General features: G+C 46.9%; 1 protein-coding gene across 2 annotated transcripts; it reads left to right on the top strand.

Annotated features, from left to right (window-relative positions):
- The first annotated feature begins 1,487 nt into the window (after positions 1–1,487).
- On the top strand, positions 1,488–4,847 carry ID4 (inhibitor of DNA binding 4). 2 transcript variants are annotated; one of them, XM_075493758.1, is made up of 3 exons: positions 1,488–2,142; positions 2,920–2,978; positions 3,402–4,847. In XM_075493758.1, exons 1-2 carry the CDS (start codon positions 1,744–1,746, stop codon positions 2,962–2,964), a joined length of 444 nt encoding a protein of 147 aa, XP_075349873.1. In that variant the 5' UTR covers positions 1,488–1,743; the 3' UTR covers positions 2,965–2,978; positions 3,402–4,847. The 2 variants fall into 2 exon arrangements, with proteins under 2 accessions (XP_075349873.1, XP_075349874.1); XM_075493759.1 differs by having other exon boundaries at positions 1,488–2,149.
- The last annotated feature ends 17,339 nt before the right edge of the window (positions 4,848–22,186 follow it).

The following is a 22,186-nucleotide window of genomic DNA, read 5'->3' as shown; positions in this document are numbered from 1 at the left end:
CCCATCACATCGTCATGATGTAGCATACAAATCTAGACCTCAGTCAGACAAACATTTACACCAGTAACTTAGTTTTTGTGCCTAGAAGAGCCCAGCAGCCATGGATGGCACTGGTAATGTGGGACAAAATAAGGACAACACAAGTGTAAGTATTTGTAAGCCAAACCCCAAAACAGATGTTTCTAAAGGGTGAGAGAGAATGAAAGTGTGCTTCATTATACACTTCAGATGATCCAGTCTCACCGTTCATTCAAGTTCTGGGTTTGACAGCTTCCCACTGTATCCTTTATATATCACCCGTTGTGACTAAGCATTGAGGGGACATGCAATCATTAATCACCATTATGGATTTCTTCCCTTCTGTTGGGTTTGACTTACAAGCTTAGGGGCAGATCCTGCAGCCTTTACTTCTTCCTGCCCAGGCCATCAGCCTTACTTCACTCCAGAGAGCTCGAAGCACTGCAGCATCTGTAGGATCGGGTGCAGAGTTTCTTACACCAGCGTCCCATTCAAATATGCAATGGCTCTTAATCCTTAGCAGGAATTAACAGAAAGTTTGAACACTGCATTATTAAATTAAAAGGTTACAATCTGCCACAAGATGACTTAAGCAGGACTCAGGAGGATGTGTCTGTTAATTTTAATGCTCTGTCTCAAAGTACAGAACTCTGGACATTTCCAGCATCATATTTAAAACATGGTACATCTACTAATACGTGATCTGGTGCATTAATGGACCAAATTAAGTTACAGGTATGAATTTTACATAAAACGGATTAATATTATATGTCATGGAGGAATTTTAAATACTCCATCTCCATGCATTTTTAATAGTTATGTGCTCTAATTTAATGTTCCCAGGCATTGCTTTGCTTGAAGTCCCTAAACCCTCCTCCTTCCCCCTCTCCCCCCTCCCTCCCTCCCCCTCAAGTTTTGCTTGGGATTTCCCCTGCCTTTAAACCGGCGTCCCGAATCCCTCAAAATGTGTGTAAAGCCGGGCCGGGTCTCCGACACCGAGAGGATAAAAACGCGTTTCACGATCCGAGGAGATGCCACCCCCTCCCCAGGGCGGGGGGCGGCCGCCTTCCTCCGGGCGGGCGGCGGGGAGCGGCGCCGGCCGCGCGGGGCTGCGCTTGCCCCCGCGGAGCAGCGCGCCGAGCCGCGGGGGCGGCGCCGGGAGCCGCTGGGCGGTGGGTCCCGCCCGCATTCCCGCAGTGCTCCCTCCCCGGGACCGCCTTCCTCCTCCTCCTCCTCCTCCGCTGCCGCCGCCGCCGCCTCCTCCCCCCGGGGGTCAGCGCCAGCCGCCCGCCCCCTCCAGCAGCGCCGCCGCCCCCCCGGCCCCGCCGCCATTGGCCGGCGCCGCGTTCCAGGGGGGGACGCGGCGCCCTGATTGGCTGCGGCGCGGCGCCGCGGCGCCCCCCCTCCGCTCCCCGCGCCGCGCTCGCCTTGCCCCGCCGCGCCCCGCGCTATATAACGGGCGGCGCGGCCAGCGGCGGCGGCAGAGGCGGTCGCGGTTGTGGCTGAGCGGTCGGAGGGGAGAGGTTTATTCGGCGGTGCCGCTGTTGTCGCACGGCCCTGCGAGCACCTCTCGTCACGTCCCCGGGGGGCCGCCGGTAACGCCAGCGAGGCTGCGGCCGTGCCCCGCTCCCGTTGCGTTGCGGGCGGTGCGTGCGCGGCTGCCCGAGGTCGTAGGAGGCGGCAGCGGTGGTGGAGAGGGAGGTCTCCCTCCCTCCCTGCGGCACCATGAAAGCCGTGAGTCCCGTCCGGCACCCCAGCCGCAAGGCGCAGCCCGGCGTGGCGGGCGGCGGCGGGGGACACCCGGCCCTGCGGTGCCTGGCCGAGCACAGCGGCTGCAAGGGGGGCCCGCCGTCGGGCGAGGAGCCGGCGGCGCTGTGCCTGCAGTGCGATATGAATGACTGTTACAGCCGGCTGAGGAAGCTGGTGCCCACCATCCCGCCCAACAAGAGGGTCAGCAAAGTGGAGATCCTGCAGCATGTCATCGACTACATCCTCGACCTGCAGCTGGCTCTGGAGACGCACCCGGCGCTGCTCCGGCAGCAGCAGCAGCCGCCCGCCCTGCACCCGGGCAGCTGTCCCGCGGGCACCCCCAGGACCCCGCTGACAGCCCTCAACACTGATCCGGTAAGAGGTGCGTGCCACGCCAGCGCGCAGTTCGGGGTGCGGAGCGGGGAGGAGGGTAGCGGCGTGGCCCGGCGGTCAGCGCCGGCCGCCGTGGGAGCGCCCCGGTAATGCTTCGCCGCTGCCGGCCCCGTGGCTCTGCCGGGGGGCCGCAGCCCCCGGAGGGGACGGTGCCGACGGACGCAGAAATGCCCGGGCGGTGCGCGGTGGGTGCCTGCATCCCCTCGGTGCAGGCAGGCATCCGCACGGTGTTTACCGTGTAATTACAGCCTCTCGAGGGAGTAGCTGTAATCAGCGTGTTTGCACACACGGGAGCAGACGCGCTGCTCCCTGCGCTTCCCAGCCCTCCGCGGAGCGGAGCGAGTATGTGGGGGTTCGGGGGCTGTGCACATTTAACGCCCTCGGCGCAGCGTGCTTTGCGGGGGAACGGGGAGCGTCTCCCCTGCGCGGGACCCCCCGTGGCAGCCCGGGGGCGCTTGCAGCCGAGGCGCCGGGCGCGGCGTGCCCCGGCAGCCCTGTGCCCCCGGGGCTCCCCCGGGCGTGCCGGGCCCGGCGCTGGGCGCCCGCCCGCCGGGAGCGCTGCTGCGGCCCCCTCTGCTCTGTCTCCCCCGGGCTGGTGCCCGCCTGCGCACCCCCTGCAGCCGGGGGCCCCCGTGACTGCTCCTCCGGCAGGGCTGTGGCAGTGCCCTGTAGGCGGATGGGGCATCTGGGTAGCGGGGGGAGATCTCCATGTCTCTTTTTACCCCCACCTCTAACTTGCCCTGTCTCGTTGCTGCGCAGGCTGGCTCTGTTAACAAGCCGGGGGACAGCATCCTCTGCCGCTGACCGCCGCTCCCCAGGTGAGTGCCGGGCGTCTGCGGGCGCGGGGCCGCGGTGGCGGGGGGGGGGGGGAGCGCAGCGGCCGGCTCGGCGGGGCCGCACCGCCTGCCGCCGGGAAGCCTGCCGAAGGGGGACCCGCGCTCGGCGAGAAATACTTGCAGGAGGCTTGGGGTTTTATTTTTAATTACCGGGTGGTTATTTTATTTTCTTTAATTACCGGGCTTTTGTTGGTTTTTTTCCCAACACCTCCCCCCCCGGAGCGCTTCTGGCTGCGGCGTGCAGCTGCGCATCCCTCCGCCTGGCCCAGCCTGGGAGCTGCGGTTGTTGTTTGACCTGGTTTGTTTTGGGTTGTTGATCAAGCATGTCTTGTGTTGTGTTGGTGGCGCCAGTCGGTCTGGAGCGGAGCGGTTCACACACCCCCTCTATTCATTCCTCTCCCACAGGTGTGCGGCGGCGCCGCGCCGCGCCGAGGCACCGCGGGGGGCGGGCGGCGGCGGGGGGGGCCGGCCCGGCCCCGCCGCACCGGAGGACGGAGCCATCCAACCCCCCGAGCAGTTCCCATGCTTCATCCCGGCAGAGCCAGCCTTTTCACCGTTTTGCACGTCCGTAGCGGTCCCCCTCCGGTCCCCCGTCCCCCCCCCCCCGTCTCTTCTCTTCGTTTCCGACCAGATGTGAGCGGTGCGTCCCGCGGTGGCAGGAGGTTGTCGGACTCGAGCAGGAAAAGTTGCCGCTGCCCCGGGATAGAGGACCGAGCCTAAACCAGACTTTAGAAGCGTTATAACTCTTACGGGACCGAGCAGCTGAATCTTGAAGCTTTACTAATCTACCAGAGCATTTGTAGATATATTTGACATCTATTGTTTAAAATAGATGGATTTTATTGGGGCCCAGGGAACTTTCTTCTCCCTGCGGGAATGTTACATATTGTATAGATAAATGAGTGACATTTCATACTGTGTATATATAGAGATGTTCTATAAGTGTGAGAAAAGTATATGCTTTAATAGACTACTGTAATTATAAAATATTTTTAATTAAATATTTTTTTGTAAATATTATAAAGGTGTGTATGTTTTTTTTAAATCTGTGGGAATATCTCTTTAGAAAACTGCGGCTCAAGTACAGAGCTGCTACAATGGAAGTATCTTGAATGTTTAGGGCTTTTTTGTCCCCCAATGTCCTTTAGACTCGGAAGTTACAGCTATAGCTAGTGGTCCTGCATGATTGCATGAGATGTCTAATTGCAAATAAACTTGTTTGGAGTCCATACAAACGTGTTTTCCTCAATCTAGACTTAAAATGTTTGTAAGTGTATAGTTTGTAAGAGACTACACTTTTGTCATTTAGGCACAGGCGTTTTTAGTGCATTCTATAAAAGTAGCAGTAAGATGTAGTGTTTTTTTTACTGAGAATAGAAAAATTCTATCTAGTTTTTGCATTATGGGGGCAATGCTTTAGATCTTTAATCAGCTTTTTTAAAGTCTGCTGTTGCATCAGATCAAGAAATTTGTTCTGGAACTCCATTTAGAACCAAAAGGTTTTATTGCAAACTTGTGTTCCTACAGCCTATTAATTGCTTAAAAACGTGAAAACAGTTCTCTGCTTGCAACCAAAGGGCAAACCATTAACAAAAACAGTTGCTGTTTCCTTCGTCCAAAGAGTATTAATACCGAACTGCAGAAAGGCACATGGGCAAAGTCATTATGATCAGCGATGTAAATTCATCTTAAAATGAACTTAAATAGACCAAAAAACGGATAACTGCTTCAAGATTATTTTTCTAGTACAAAATGACTTTCATTTCACTGCAGCTATGTTACAGTTAAAATCCTGTTTAATCTCTGTGATGTGTAACTACTACCTGTGAACATTAAACTAGATTTACCTGTCTTCAACTGTGATTCTTCAGCTTATTTCTTCAATCCTCTGAATTTGCACATTCTCTTTACTTTTTTTTGTATATACCATTTGATAGGTGAATTCATGTTACATCAGGCTTTTGTACAATCAAGTCTTACAGACTGTAAACTCGTGTCCAGGCTCAGTGAAAGATGCTCATCTTGTGTGATCAGTAAGCCTGCGCACTAGTGAAATGGGGTTTTCAGAGTGGGAGAATTAAGTAGGATTTAATTGGGTGCTTTGTAAACAGCTAGCCAACTGTGTGTGTAACATGGTCTGTTTGACTAAAAAAGAGAGGATTTGTTTCAGATTATACGAGTGTCAAAAGTACTATAACCCAAGGGACGGCTTCTATTAAGTTAAATATTTATAAGGAAATTAACTACTGGGGTCATTAGCTATTGACTACAGTCATAATGTCAACAAGATGAACATCTTCCTAATCAAAATAATTGTGTAAAGATCAAATCAAAAAGTGGCTAACACATCTGCACCCACAGGCCTCCTGGCACTGCCAATGCGTTGAAGGCAGGAGTGTTTCACAGGCTGGGCCCTGACTTGAGGGATGAGGAGTGGGTCTGGTCCCTGTGTTGTTTTCCCCCAGCTTGGATGTTATAATAATAGTAGTTTAATGGGTAAAATACATGGTCTTGTAAAACTCAGTCATGAACCTCTTCATCCTGTGTCTCCAACTAACTCAATTACAGTAAGAATGCTATCAATAGGAGTTTTTACTGCAGTGTGGGAATTCTTACAGGGTTTAAAAAAAGAAAAGCAACCTTTTTCCAAAGGAATGGTTTACATTTTTGTTTATCCTATTAATATTTGTAGTCTCACCCTTACTTTAGCTTGTATAGCTCGGCTTATTTTGTATACAGTTTTTCAGTAACATTAGTTCTCAATGTCCTTGGTGTTTTCTATCCGCTGTTGCCAAATTACCGTATTCTGTTACACAGAAGAGGAAGCAAGCAAAAGGTGCTGTCTTAAAATACGAAACTAACTTGCGGAGTTTCTACATATCAAAGCTGCTGTATCCTGGGAGAGCTGATAAATCACCGAATTACTTCTCAAGCGAGAGCGTACCAAATCCTGGATTGTTTCAGGTCAGGGCAATCTCCCATTGAGTTTAGCGGCTTGAGGGTTTGGTTTTGCTTTTTAAAAAACTGTTGCGGTGCAACAAGTTAGGACCTTTAGAAAATGAAGTCTTATTAAAGAGCTGTGAAAATTCTTCCTGTTTTACAGTATCCTCGACAAATGTGAAAGCCTGCATATAACCCTTAAAAAAGCTCTATCAGAGCCTAGTAGCTGCTGGTCTTGATTTATTTGTTATGCGATGTATGAAACTGTAAGCAAGGAATATCTAATCGCTCGCTTCTTAATGGCTGGAATCAGTACAGTCCTAAATACAGCCGTACTTATTTTTGTTTTTCAAAGATTTTAGAGTCTTTCATCATATTTTAATCCCATATCTTGTTTAAATCATGTTTTCCATATAGCAAAAGGCGTAAATGTTTGAACAAAGGCAAATTAAAAGGACTCTTTCTTCTAATGCCTTGGATTTTCTCTTAGTCACAAAAGCATTCCTTAAAAGGAGCTTTTTGATTGCGTGATGAGAGTTGTGGTGAGGCTGCCAGATTAGGAATTAGAATACCAAATTCTGTTCCCAGCTCTGCTACTGAGGCTCTTTTGTGACCTTGAGCAAGTCACCGACTGTTAAACAAACTTCCAGTTTTCCATTTGTAATATACTGGTGGCAACAGGTACTCATCTTTATAGAAGCAGGGAGAGGAAGCAGGCAAAATGCATTCCTGTTTTTTACTTCATCTTTGTTAGGGGGATTATGTTCTGGGTAAGAAGGGAAGCGTAGGGAAAGCTGGGGTGATGATCAGGAAAGCCTTCCTAAGGAGGAGCCGACTGGGAAACATTGCTAGTAGAGGCTGCGAGGACTCTCCTGCTTGGGACACTGAAATTGTAAAGGACTAGAAAATGGTCTCGAGGAGGAATAGATGAGGGACCTAGGTCTTTTCCATCCCTAATTTGTATGCTGTCTGCAGAATGCAGCGATGGATACTGCTAATGCTGCGTGTTCATTTTGGTGGGCTGCGGTGCGGAGGTCCCAGTCCTTGCAGATGCTGAGACTCCCCTCTGAAATTTCCAAATGATAGGAGGTGTTCGTTCCATGTAAAAGCCAAATGCCAGCTCTTGCGGCGATAGCTACATTTTCCCTGCTATTTCACATGGGAATGGTATTTATTTTCCCTTTCTAAACCATGTAATGTTGCTTTTAAGCAGTTGTTGCGTTTTCAGCCACAAGCGAAGCGGTCATAAGGAATGCCATAGCTGTCCTGCTGGTTGTTCTGAGAGTTAATGAATAAACCATGTATAGGATAAACAGGTTTATGCAAATGCAGAGCAGCACTTTACTATTATTTGTATTTTCAATGCTTTTGTAGCTGTAGAAGTCACATTTTTGTAAAACCTTTGCAGTGGGAAAGAAGAAACCACGGTACAAGCAGTTCAAGTAATTGTTTTAGATGCAATGCAATTTACTGGCTTCTCCAATAGTAAGGCTTGCAATACTAAATAGCGTGCTTCCAAAACAGTATTGAAAACGTTTTGCTCTCCAGTCCCAGAACATGTGATCTGAAAACACAGGCTAAATATATTCCCCCCGTACAACTGCTTGCTCTCTTGCATTAGAAAATCCATCCTTTACGCTTATTCCTGCGTGAGAGAGAACTTGCATGCTGTGCCTACCAGGAGAGCCTGCTTTCCCAAATGCCCAAAGCAGGCATGCATGTACCAGCCCTTGGAGCACATCTGAGCTGAGCTGGAGACCAGGCGCCTCGGGGCTGCGCAGCACTTGGGAGCTCGGCTACGGGCAGCTGCCGGCCGAGCGCCAGCATCGTGCAGGCCAGAGCTGGTCTCTCAGCCACCACGTCCTGGCCATGCCTCCTTGACAAAAAGCCTTTTCCCCTTCATGGCCTGGAAAAAAAATTTGCAGGGGCCAGGCTATGGCATAGACTGCTGTGCGATCACAGCAACATGGACAGGAGGGGGGATTTTCTAAGTTGGATTTTCTAATTTTGCTCCTCCTCAGCAAAACATCTGCCGGAAAAGAGCCGTGTCGCCCACAGAGCATTGGGGAAGGAGCGGTGCAAGCCCTGCCGAGTGCTGCGCTCGGGCACAAGCACAAAGCTGAAGTCATTGGAAAGATGCTGTTGAGCGACGGGCCTGGCTGCCGGGTGCACTAAGTATTGCAAGGCAATGTTTCCCCCCTGTTTTGCCGCTCTTGAAGGTATGTGAGGGGAGGCAAGACCATTTGCAACCAGTGCTTGGCTGCGCCGACGCAGTTGAGGACCTGTAAGAATAGGCATAAAAGGCACCTCCCCGTACACCAAGGTGAAAACAGTGCCGGTGGGCTGTGGTACCCTGGCTGTCCCCCACCACGATCAGAGGGACACAGGCAGCTTATGCTGGCAGCTTATTTCGAGGTAGAGGACACGGTGGTGGCTGGAACGAATTAGTCCCCGTTTGTCATTTCTTGGCCTGTAGGGAGAAGAGCTGGTGCCCAGGACTTTGGCACGCAGAGACACGAGCAGCCCCTCCGCAAGAGCCCCGGGCGTGCAGCCCTCCCCGAGCAAAGTGCGATGGCAGTGCTACGTGGGACGCGGGGCAGGGCAGCTCGGGTTTTTCTTCCTTTGATGGGCATGGAACACGCTTTGACATGGTATGAGGGTTGGGTTTTATTTTCTTCCTTTTTTTTTCCTTTTTCTGTTTTAACCTTCTTTTAGCCTTGGGTTTGCTTGCTTTCCCCCCCCCCCCCAAAGATAATGTGTTTATCAACTGACAGGGTACACTCATTTCTGGTAAAAGAAGCCCTTTGACAGTTTTCACAACATGTATAATTTACTTAAGGACCATAATGGCTTCTTCTGAGCCATGTGTCATGTAAATAAACATTCCAACAATTTTTAACATGCATATTATGTACTCCATAGATCAATGGCTCCTTTGAAGCTGTTACAGTTTATCCTGTAAGTTCCTATTCAGACATTTTTAAATATGTATTATTTATTCAACAGGCTATCTCTTCATTCAGAGATGCCGGTGTCGATATTTGTACCAGTCTAACACCTATCTCTTGTTTAGAATATCTCAAAATTAATATTGCTCAGCCTTTTCAGCAGGTTGGAAAGATCCCCATGAAAATGTGGAAACCGGAAAGAATAGTTCAAATGAATGAGACTGTAACGTACATTCAATTCGGATCAGGTTTTTAAGACTCCTTCCTCTGCTCCCCTCTACCTTCTCCACCAGCCCTGGAAACACACAGGGCCAGAAATGAGTTGTGTGTGTGGGCTGCAGCGCACGTAATGAAATCTCAGGAGGGTTTGGGAGGGCAGCAGTGCCTGGCCGCAGAGGGGCAGGAGGACAGGGTGCCACGGGCCAAGCATTTCCCTTTGACTTCTGCTGTGTCTGTCCAGAGATTGGGGATGGATCCCTGCAGGAGCGTCGCAGCGCAGGGGGAGCAATGGTGCAAACTGACATTGGCTTCTCCGGCTTTAATGAGGAAGCAGTTTCTCGGTCCATGTAGAAGACAGGTTCATCAGGTAAGTAGGAGTTAATATACCAGCATATACAGTTAATATGCTGCACACTTCAAGTGCCAGCAGTGTTTTTTCGGGGTTTGGGGTTTTTTTTGGGGTGCAGCTCGGGGGCTCCATGCCAGGCAGCGAGGGCAGCCAGGGGCAGGTGTGAAGGTGCAGGGCAAATGGAAGTGAAGGCATGCACACAGATGACTTCATGCCTCTGCAGCTATTAGCCAGGGCAAATCCTTTTCTATTCCCAGAGGGTGGGGGAGCAGGCAGAAGTTATATCCCCACTTCAATAGAAAGCTGCAAGGGGAACCCGGCAGAGCTCCCAGGCCCTTGCAGGAGTAGCCCACGAGATAAGAGGGCCTGTGACCTCAGTGCAGGCTAATGAAGGAGGAGAACCTGGGCCGAGAAAGATAAAGTTCCTATTTAAATGCAGACGTCTGCAACAATGGAGGTGGAAACATAAAAAAATTGCTATCAAAGTCATTTGCTTGTAGTATGAAGGCTTTTGTCTCACCTTGTTTAAACAGTCCCACTCCTGTGTTTAGTTTACTTGTGTTAATATCCCCCAGAGGCTTCATCATTTGCTATTGATGAGCATAAAAAAAAAAGGGGGGAAAATGTTGCTGTCCATGCAATTAATTCTCTTTCCAAGTGCTTAAAATTCAGCATGTCCCTTCAGTTCCAAAGGTGCTAGATCTTCAAAACCAGCAAGCTGCTCACAGTCAGCTGGGAAACCCCAAGTTGTTTTGGAGCCCATAAAAACATTCAGTGCTGATAAATACCCACACTGTGTTTTGTATCTTCATAATTTCGGATTCTATTTACTTGGCATATGCAGTAAATAAAACAATAAATAAAATATGCTCCCTGCCTCAAGGACATTTCTCTACATAAGCTGCAGCCCAGTATACAAACTCTTTCCAAACCAGCTGGTGCTATGCATCTACCACACTTCCTAAATGCAGGGACACCTTCTTACAACTGACTACAAACAATGCTGTTTAAACCATAATGCAAGCAGCTATGGATAGGCCTTTTAATACGAATGTAAAGCAATAGAAATAGAGCACTGCTGTAACTGGAAAACGGGCAAATCGTTCTCGTTAGCCCTTTTTGGTGAAAAATGCTTCTACCTAAAGCATTGGAAACTCCAGTGACTCAGCTCTTGATCAAATGCCCACCAAAGTCTTTCCACCACCTTCAGCAGATGTCAAATGGCAAATTCACATAAATGAATGGGTACATTTAGGGCTCTGTAGCGCTCTGCTCTGCATGGACAAAATCCCGTTATGCCTCGTCCAGGCCTCAGTTGGGAGCTAGGTTTTACCATTTTTTACCAGTTTACTCCAGACCTACACTGTTGTCACTGACGTAAGAAATTGGGCGCAGCCTTTGACCAAGCAGAACGGCACCAGAGCTCGCAGCTTTAAACTTTACCCTATTCCTAAATGACAACAACTCTCTATGCAAAGAGTTACAGGCGACTCAATAGCAGCAGCAGCTCCAGCAGGGCTAAAGAGTGAAGGAAATAAATCGTGAGGCCAAACCTGTGCTCAGCTTGGCTTTGGACTCAGTCTCCTGTTCATCTTGGTGGGTTTGGGATTAGGGCCTGGCGTAAACACCCGGAGAGTTATAAAATCCTCTTTCCTGCCGCAGGATGGGTTTTGAGTTGAGTTTGGCCATGAGTTTGGCCATGAGGTTAGTGGGTGCGGCAGGGTCATCATGATGTGATGGCTCACTGCCATCGATTGCTGGGGTTGCTTGCACCATGTTCGGCTTGAATGCTGAATATAAACAGAGATATCAGTCTGTGTTTGCTTGGATTCATTGAAATATTAAAACAAATGCTTGTGTCTCTCTTGCGGGGCAAGGTCGTCTTTATTTTGCTGGGGCAATAGCCATATTGAAACAAACTGTATTTTGTTTTCTTTCAGACAGGTGTGATGGCACACCTGTGGAGCTCAGGCTTGAATAGCAGCTCGTAACCTTTTGTGGGTAAGGTGGGGGGCAAATCCTGCTTAACAAGGATGTCAAACTGATCTTTGTTCCCTTCTCCCAACCAAGTATCTGTGGCAACAAACTGGAGACAGGTAAACAATCGGCTTCTGCTACCGCAAGCTTTCCATTCACAGTTCACCAGGAGCTCTTATTATATGAAAGGAAAGGGTGGATGTGGTGTCAACACAAGGTAATAGTAATATTATTTGAACAGGTGTGTGGGGTGTTGCTAAAGTGAGAGAACGGGCGAGCGGTAGGGAGCAGTTAGTACAGGGCTGTGCATGTAATAACCAGAGCTCACCCGCGTTTATTATCATAACAATCATGTGCGGTGATAGGTTTCACAATGAGCTGGTCTGATTTTCCTGGTGCATTAAACCAGTTTTGCTGTTTCTCGCTTTCTAACTCCCTGCTGGAAAAGAGCCCGAGAAGATACGCACGCTAAAAATTCGGCGAGCAGACCCACTGTGCACGCAGCTACAGATAGATAGCCCACCAGGTCACAATTATCCCCCAGCCGCTGCTCCTCCACAGACAACTTTGCTGCTGATTTACATTGGTGGAGGAGAGAAAGCAGATTAGGTATCTCAGGACTGCATTACAAAGGGATGGCAGGTTTGCGGCGAGTGCTAAGGCACCTTGGGATAGGGAGAGTCGAGTACCTCAGCAGTTTTGTCTATACACCTATTCTGTGCAATGCATTTAATTTTAATAATGTATTTCCAGTCTGTGATGTGTGTTATATTGATATGTATCTATGAATCGAATGTATATTCATCTATGTGTGTATAGAGTTAGATGGATATCCTTTCAGCAAGAAAACTGTATGCCACAATGGAGAATGAAAACAGTAAAAATAATCTTTTGGATTCTACTTTTAAAGGGCCGACTGGAATCACATTAGAAAGGGTTAATGCAGTAGGTACATACCTTGCTGAAATTTGCATGTGTCCATTGTGGGAAAGTGGGAAACAAAGGGAAAAATCATACCCTGATATGCTCTCGGAGTAGAGAGATACGCTATGATTCACTGAAAACAGCTATGGAGGTTACAAAACAGAAATTAAGAGACAATATAAATTACGTGAGGGTGTTCTAGACGATTAGACAACTCGTTGGTCTATTTACAATGCTGTTCGTAGCTTTATATCAAATCTGATGAAAGAGTGGCAAATTGTAAGCAAGGAAATTTTGCACTCTCTCTCTCTTCCCTGTCCTTAAGCCCTACTTTGTTTAGTGAGATCTTAATGCGTATCCCGAGTATTTTAATAAGAAACTATTGCATGCCACCGGTTTGCACAAACAGTGGTTGTATTATTACAGGGGCTGAATTAATCTTCCAGGCGTCCATTTGTGTTAGTCAGATCAGGCAGGGTTTATTTGCAAAGGGCTGACCCTGCTTCCTGGCAGGTTCGCTTGGAGATGCCGTGCCAGATTCCCTCCAGCCAACGTGAAAGGGATTGGCTGGCACATCGCGGGGACTGTGGGGACAGGGACATGGCAGGGGCTGCCACCCCAGGGAAAGCAGGGCGGGCGGCTGTGGGGACAGCCGCATCAGGTCCTGGGTTCGACAGGCTCCTTCAGGGATTCTTTAGTGGGTATTCAAGGTGGGTGGGACTCAAGTATCCTCAGGCTTGGGTCTGCATCCTTCTGGTAATGCAGATTTAGCCCGAGATCACAGAAGAAACCTTTATTTCAAGCAGCTTGCTCCTTCTTAAGCAGAATTGCCACAACTTCAACATTTCCCCGAGTACAGATTTCATTAAGTAAATGCTTAATAGCAGGGTGGCTGTCATCTTAGGAAAAATATTTTAGAAATCCCTTGTTAGTCACATCAGGTGTGCGTCTTCAATACTGCAACATCTGTTATTTGTTAGATGCAAACAAAGAAGGAAAATGGGTATTTGCCCTGTCCTGGGCTCTTCAGTGATTCAGGCAACCTGGCTGAACATGGCAGAGACAGTGCTGACAGTACAGTTATCTCAGGAGGGTAACATTTCACCAAATGTTGAGTAGGGGGTAAACTAAGAAGTGTTGCATTACGCTTGGGTGCCCTCTAATTTTTTTACAATCTATATATTTAAAGTATATGTACTTTAAATATATCTTGTTCCTTAGAATTTCCTTGTAAAAGTCAATGCTATGCTGCTGTTCAAGCAGAGCAAATGCTGGATGGACCCTTCACAAACAGAAGGTAAGTCATGGTCAGCTGAAAGGAGCGTACTCTTGATCACAAAGGTCCAGGCTTCTGGACTAAAATGAGCAGTTGCATTTTGATCTTTCTTTGCCTGTTTGATTGTTTCACATAGAAGACACATATTTGGGGGTTACATCACAAAACTCTTACTCTTCGCTTTGGATGGGCTTTGCCAGTTTTTAAGCAGATACTCAAGTAATCAAAAATAACAGCCTGGTAACATTTCAGGCATAGTTTGAAGAATTTCATTGAATCAGGACTTTAATGGGAGAGAAGTGGATTCTTTAATTACCTCAGACACAGTTTAACACTTCATTCATACACGGTACTTATCCACGATGCCTCAGTCTATTATTAGTTGGCTATCGCCCTGCAAAAGTTGGTGGCACAATCACTGCGATGTGCTGCAGAGACAGCGTCACAGCTGCACGCCAGACTATGCGAAGAATTCCTTGAACATAGATGGGGCGTATTCATTAATATCGTCGATCAATTAAGAGCTTTTTTTTTTTTTTTTTTTTTTTTTTGTAAGTACAAAGTCCTAGGAACATAGTATTTCTTGCATAATTTTGCAGAACATGATGTGTATATTTCGTGGCTGGTGATTCTCGCTTGCTGACGTTCTTCGACACGCGTGGAGTCGTCCCCTTCCTTCCAAGCAGCCTAAGGAAAATGCTGCCCTCTTTTGAATTTGAGGGCGCAGTGCAGCTGCTGGCAGAGGCTGCCCGGGGAGCGGGAGGCACCGCATCCTGGAAGGTGCTGGTGCCTCCTGCGGGGCTGAGCAGTGACGAGAAAGGCAGCGCCCTGTTTTGTACTATTAAATGGAGTTAGGAGAGTTGTTCCGAAGAATGCAAATTCTCCCCTCTTTATTTTGAAAAATGGGAAAACAAGCAAAGATGCCCTGCTCCATTATAGAAATATCTGAGCCAGGGAAATTTCATTGTCTCCAGTGCCTGAACAGAGAGGAGACCAAGTCCTGAAATTCTTTGGATTACTTTAAATGAGTCTTCACTCAAATTGCAATAATTTCTTTGACTACTTGAGTTAGGAGTTTTGCTGAATGCCCATCTAGGTCTTGCAGTCAGAGGAAAACTTTCCTGATAGGCCTTCTCCGAAGGAAAGAGGATGCAGCTGGCTGCTGCTGGTCCTCTGCACCAGGAAAGAGACACTTAGGGTTACTCTAGTGTATAATAACCCCCAAAGTTTGCCCACTGGTATGGGACCGCTGACGTAGTGGCTGTAGAAACCAACGTGTCTCTGCCTTGAGCAGCTTAGCTGGGAGATGTGTCTCTGGCCGGAGGGAGGAGGATTTTCTCCAGCTGTTTCTCCTCTTCGCTGGCAAGCAGCTGCATGGGTAGGGCATACTCTTGTGCATCTTCCTTCAAGGAGGGAATACAAAGGAGACCTTGTGGGAAAAGCTATGCTGGAGTAGCTGCCACCTCCATTTCTTCAATAGGGGCACTAAAAAAAAAAACCAACAACGCTCTCCCTTTCACCCATACACACTCCTGCTTAACACATCTTTCTGATGGAGAAAAGGGCCATTACATCATGTATAGGGAGGGACTGCCTATAAGGAGTCACACAGAAAACCAGCATCCCTAGGAGCGAGGGCGTGCTGGTTTTGGTCTGTGGTATCCCAGAGGATGCCAGTGCACACGTGAGAACCAGGTCGTCTGGATATCAGATACTGCATGGGAAGAATGTGAAAGGGGGCATGCATTGTGGAAGAAAGGGAGAAAAACATGCATGCACACACCCCCATGGTCTTTTTCTTCCCTGTTATTATTTAACAGGTTTTTCTGAACATACAGCTCCTCACCAAGCCCTCTTACAGTTCTCAGAAGCTAAAAGACAGGTAGGCAGGAAGGAGCAATATGCAGGCAAAACGACGGGGCTAACAATAGCAGTTCATCTTGTTAGTTACATGATTTGTACAAAAGGGCGTGCTTCTTAATACTTACCTCATTTTTCTGCACCTACAGATTTTTTTGACACAAAAGTGAGGGTGATTAATCCCAAATACCATCTGAAACAGGATAAACAGAAGGGGACTGGGCATGTATATGTCACTGGTACTGTATACTACCTCATATATATTAAATATGAGACAAAGTAATAAAAATAAACAATACAGTATTGTGTCAGTTGCAACTCAGACAGTAACAAAATATTGCCACATTTTTTCTTATAAAGCTGGCTGTGTGGTGGCTGGAAAGACCCCTAAAGCATATAAAGCTCTTATCTTCATACATTTCCCTAAAGAATAATAGATCAGTCGGTGCTCTGATGCTGTTTTAATAATGTACAATTTACAATTCATTTGGTTACCAAGCACTCACAGTATAATTAATTTCACAGACCCTTTCTACACATTCGCATGGTTTACAACAGTACAGAGGGGAGGTGGGGAAACTGTGTCCCCCCACCACTGTCACAGGAAAGTGCCTGGATGGCATGTCGCCTGGCCGGTCTGCGGGCAGCCCTGCCGCTGTAGGGGTGACGGGGCTCGATTTCCCCTTTCCTTCTGCCCCCGGCTCCCGCCTGCCTTTCCCATTCCCATACATGAACATCCCCATACACGGGGATGTTGCCCCAGGCCGCAGCGCCCCGGTAGCGTTGTGCCAGAGCTGCCCCATCCCTCTGGGATGCACCCCGCCGGCCCTGAGATGTGCTGCAAGTGCTGGAGCAAAAGCTAAGGTGAGCCAAGGGGAAGTCTCAAGGTCAAAAGGCCGGTGACGAGCCTTCCGTGCCTCTCGCCGTGCCTGCCTTCACCCTCGCAGCCGGGGATGGAGGAGCCTGGCAAGAATACAGGTATTGCTTTGGTCAGGAGTGACTGCCCATCTGAGACTGTCGGTGCATGAGCCCAAGCCTAATACCGTTTCACAGAATCAAGACATGAAGACTGGAGGGAAAGACTCCAGAAGCCAGCAGAATACACGTTGCTGGGGGTTTTATTTCCACAGTCCCGTTATTTTTCCCTTTATGGGAAATCTGTACAGTTGCCTGAGAGACTTAAATAATGGACTCTCTCTGCTATGAATGGAGCTGCTGTTCTGTGATGTCTTGCACTTCAAAGCAATTTTTTCAAATCTACGTTTACCTCTTTGATAAAGACAACACTGGGAGGAATTCGGCGACTACAGAGAACCTGCGGGTCTGCGCATCCACCCAGAGCTTGCTTTGACAGCGGTGTATGAATCGCAATTCAAGTGCTGGTTTTGTTTCCATTATCAAATAAACAGGGGTTTCCTTTTCTGAATTTCCCAAACATTCTTTTCCTTTTAGAAGTTCTCAGTTGCTATACATATACAGTGTATGTATACACATATATGGATACTCATGTGTATGTGTATACATGTATATATATATATATATATATAACCATATATGCCTGAGGGTTGAGGTCCCAGTTTGTGAAGGTTCAGCACACAATCCGGGATATAAACACACAAGTACTCACACTGAAGTGCAGCTTAAAGCTAGGCTTACTAACTTTCTACAACCAGAGATGCAATTTCTTTCTTTTTTCCTAGATGTTTAAAAGCTGTGAAAGGTACCGTCTTCTTCTGGGGACTAAAGAACATTGTAAGTCAGAGCAGTAAATGTTTGATTAATGCCTATGGGGGCCTGTGTGATTTTCACAAGGCATTAACTGTAAGAGGTACATCTTCTCTTGCGCTGCCTCTGCAGCTGGCTATTCAATCTCCTGGCATTCAGCCTATTGATTGGGTTTCCTGATCTCTTACTTGAACAAAGATGTGGTGAGGCAGAGGCCATGAAATACTGCTTTCACATCTTGTTTCCATATAGGATTTGGCAGCCAATTTGCCAACGTATTGAAGACCTGCAGCTCTGATTTTTTACATCCATAGAAACTTGACTCTTCTGCGAATCAGGGCATATCTATAAATGTAAGTGTAACCAAAAAATATGATTAAGGACATCATGTATGTATTTGTAAAAACAAGAGCAACAACTGTTATTATTATCAATTATTCTTATTCGCAACATAATCGTAATTAAAAGCTTGAGTGGTTCAGGTACCGCAAGGTTCACTTCACAACAGGGCTCCAAATCTTCCGCCCCCGCAGTCAGGTTTGCAGGGGTTTTAAAGCAATGCCTGCGTTGCATGGGAGGGCTGATGGAGTCCCGGCCCCCCATGAGAGCGCTGGCCTCTCTTCTGCCCAAGAGAAAGCACCAGGAAAACCTGATGCAAACTGTTCCTAAGGCACGGGAAGTAGCAAACCTGAAAAACTTTTCTTTTAACCTTTGAATATCAAAGGGTCAAAATCTAGCCTTCAGTCCAGGTGAATTTTGCCTGCGGTCAGGGAATAAATGAATGCCTGTGTAATTATCTATTATCTGCTTTTTTACCTGTCTCATTTCTCTCCTATACAATATTTCTTTTAGCATAATTTCTCTTTTCAGTTCAAAAATATTTTATTTTGGTTTAATGTTGCTCAAGAAATGAACACAACTGCGTTCATAAAATTCTCACAGGCACCAACCTCTCTACTTTGAATTTCCAGTACCTATCAAAGAAAAAAAAAAAGCATAACTTTGCTAGGAAGTATTATTTGCTTTATTTCAGCACTTTTTTCAATACTGAAATCAAACAAAAACTTCTCAGACATGAAAGTAAAGTTGACAATGTTTAAACCCACAATGGCTTAACAGCATTGTAGAAAGGATAGCATTTATCAGAAATACATAGAAAGACGTTCTAAAATTTGATCGCCTATTATTCTTTCCTCTGAAAAAAAATTAATTATCCGACAATCAAATCCAAGCTACAGCTAAATCAAATCTCTTTCTTTTATGATGACTGGGGGAAGAAAGATTCTCTTCTTGTTTCTTAGTCCATATTGAATATGAGGTGGAAATGAGATGGCCTCTGCAGTGGAGAAGAAGTCAGGGGTCCAGGCTGGTGTCCACGCCATCCCTAGTTAGTCCTGTTAGACACCTTCCCTCGGATTCACTCCGTGTGAACCCACAGGGACTATTGACAGTAGAAGGCTAAATGCACTTTGACATGGAGGCCAGCTGGCACAAGATGGCCCACATCCATTCTCCTAATCCTCCTTCCCTCCCAAACGCCTGTTGGGAATGGTCCCTGGCCAGTGTTAACACCTGAGCTGTGTCCAGGGATGGCTGGGGAGAGTCGTACTTGACCCAAGCCAAAACCATGCCAGGGACCACTCTAACAATTTAACAATCTGGAAAACTGAGCTCCAGCACCTGGGGACATTCCCTGGCACTGTTTCCTTGACTATCTGCACGTGGCCACACAGAGCAAACTGATTCGATAAAATACCAATATGATGACACTTTGCGTGCAGGCTTGCACGTTGAAATGCACGACAGCAGACACTTTCAACACGCCGGCCAAAACATTACATTCAAGTTTTGCAAATCAACTAATAAGTGTCGCAATCGTTTTTAAAAGAGAACCTAAAATTTGCCAAAAAGGGAGTCAGATTCCCAAGTTGAAGGCAAGTCAAGATAATACTTAAGAGGCTTATTCATGAAAAGCTACCACTTGACTTTCCACAATGAACTTGCCAACGTAAGGCTTCATGGAAGGAATGCAAAACAACCAGGCAAAGCTCAAAGAAAAAAGTATATTTTCGGTCAAGGACAAAATAATCATGTCATCTCGAGATGTGACAGGCCAACTGACATAGCTTTGATTTTACCAGGATTACTACCTGGCGCTTTCTGTGATCAGGATACCCACAGCTGTAATCTAATGTGATCTGGAGCTTATTCACTGATCACAGCTGTGTAATTTCAGGTAACATGCTTCCCTTGTTTAGTTTTGTTTAACATTGTTAAATATATAGTCAGACCATCTGCACAGTATTTTTTTAAATTGGAAATTACAACCATAACTTCCTTTTTATATATCAATAAACTAAATAGCAAAATTTCAAAGGGATCCTTCTCTACCAAACACTGAAGCAGAATGTTTGTCCCACGCCACACCATTGCCTAATTGCACACTAATTGGACAAACGTGATTAAATATTTCAAGATCTTTACTAATTGCCTCTATTTTAGCTTTAAAATTTGCTTGCCACCAACAAATTTAATGACACTGGTGTCTAGTCATCAGCAAAAAGCCCAAGAGTTGCTCTTTAAAATGTACCTAGTCAGAATATTTACTGATTGTGCATTGTTGTTTCCAATGTAGCTTAATTAGAAATCCAATCAGTTCTCTAAGTCTAATTATACTTGATTTGTAGATTCAGACTATGATACATAATGAAGCTAAGCAGCTAACAGTAAACGTGCTTGAAATGTAACAATAAGAGAAATATTTTTAATGCATGCCTTGTTATCATTTTAGAAACTTCAAGTAATATATGAGATCAAACACAAAGGGAAATACAGAGATTTATGACTCAATAGATTTAAAAAAAAAGCCCATGTTTTATCCTGCAGCAATATAACTGGTGTATGTTTAGTGTTTAAAAATATTTCCTTTGTTTGTTTACTTATTGGCTTGGACAAAATAGCAGCATATATTTTGTGGATACTTTGATGTCTGTACTTGGCATGTATCTTACAACAGTTACTTTTGCCCTATATTTTAAATGGCATTATGCATCAGAAGCTGGAAGCTGGGTTAGAGATGGTTACTAAGGCAGCAGTTCCCTTTAGCTGAGTCCCTGCATCTTCAATGCACCTTTAATTTACGCTTCTCTGCGAGAAATATCCTTTAGGGGCCAAGGGCCAGATGTTTCTTTTTATTCCACTCTGTGCAGGGAAACGCATCTGCTCTGCTATTATTTTTTACCTCAGTCCTACAGTCTGAACGTTGCAGCTGCATCCTTGCACCCGTGTTGTAGGATCAGACTAATAGCGTGCCACTTTTTGTAGGCAACGCATTGCCTACAATGTCCTTGTATTAGTATTTTGTGTAGTAGCAAACATTTTGATCACGCTTAAGTAATGAGCAGCGCAAACATTTTCTAATGAACAGGCAAAACTTGGAGCAAGCAGAGGAGGAGGAAGGAAGTCCATCAGCAAGTCACCCCAAGACCCGTGGTTGCTTCCTTGTGTTTCCAAGAGAGGAATCAACAGGCAGCCACACCTTTCCATTTAGTAAACCGTAGAGTTACCCAGGGGCTTTTCAGAAATCAACCTTTTTCATTGCCACCTCTCTAGCTTGGTGGCTTTTAACATCACCTTCTGCAGACTTCTTGGGGACCACTTGTTGCTCCTAAAGGGCTCACTAAAGGAGACAAAGCCCGCTGTCTGGGAACTTCAGTTTGCTGTAGGAGACACCCTTTCTCCACTAGAAAATTTTTAGGAGTCTACAGATTAGAAACAGTTAAAAACCACCTAGGTTATCTCATATGGAAGAAAAACCACCTCTAAACCTGCGACGGAAACCTGTGACGGGACCTGTATGATCCCAGCCTCAATGTGAGGAGAGCAGGAGCAAGGTAGGTAGCAAGCACCTTCAGCAGGGTTGGGGCAGGATCTTCTGGAGGCTGCAGCAGAAGGAAATTCAGACACCCTGACGCTTTCCTTTTAACAGGGGACTCCTAGTGGCTTTATGCAGCTCAGGATTTTCTCTCCTTGCCTTTTTTATTCTAAATCTCTTCTTAAATAAAAAACCAGTCTTTTGCTGCAAAGAAAAAGCATGACCAACTGGCAAGTCTTTGTGTGGGGCCTACAGAAGGCAAATGTTGAGAGCTCACCCTGCTAATTGCTGCAGCTCTAGAAGAAGCTAATTAATAAAGCAGTTCGTGAATAAAAGCTGTTCCCCAAGTTGTGGCAATACCACTGAGAATACGAAGGATGGGGAGAGGGAGGAAGGGAAGGCAAAAGGGCAAAAATAAGGAAGTAAACAACAAGGTTAATGTTAACTTCTGCTCAGTAAGAAATGCAGCGCATAAAGTAAGCAGCCACTGAGAAAAAATAAAAAAGTTCTTAGTGAAGCCGTATGGCTTAGCTATGGGCAATGCAGTCATGCTACCATGGTACCATGGTTTTAAACGTTCAGGGTGCCACCCCAATGGGGTAAGCCACCATGGGACAGATCCCGGCTCGCTAGAAGCTCGGTCGTCTGTGGAGCCACGAGCTGGCTGGAGGGACAGCCCAGCCTCCCCCATGGCCCCCCAGCTCTCGTCCCGGTGGCTGAACTCCCTGGACACACCATGCTGCCTGCCTGCCTCTGGTTTTTGGGGTGTCTGTCGGGAAATACATCGAGTGGCTTTGCCTGGTGGCAGTGTGACCTGTTGGATGCAGTGTGAAAGGAGCCAGCGGGTGATGCTGGCTTTCACGCTGGCTTCCTCCCCGGCCTCACCGGCACTGGGATACAGCCTCGATGCTTTCTGCCCAAAAGCCAATACTTGCCAGCTTCCCAGAGCACTTGAGCTCTGTAGATGAAGAGCACTGAAAAGCAGCTGGCTATTTTTTCAGGCTTCCAGCATGATATTTTGTACCACATACAATGAGATAGATTTTAATTTTTTTAAAGTAACCACTGTGACAGTGTTCTTTAAAGAACAAAACCTGT

Source organism: Mycteria americana, chromosome 2 (genome assembly GCF_035582795.1).
Source record: "Mycteria americana isolate JAX WOST 10 ecotype Jacksonville Zoo and Gardens chromosome 2, USCA_MyAme_1.0, whole genome shotgun sequence".
Classification (NCBI taxonomy): domain Eukaryota; kingdom Metazoa; phylum Chordata; class Aves; order Ciconiiformes; family Ciconiidae; genus Mycteria; species Mycteria americana.
The sequence above is the reverse complement of the archived record's forward strand: the minus strand, read 5'-3'. Positions and strand labels throughout refer to the sequence as shown.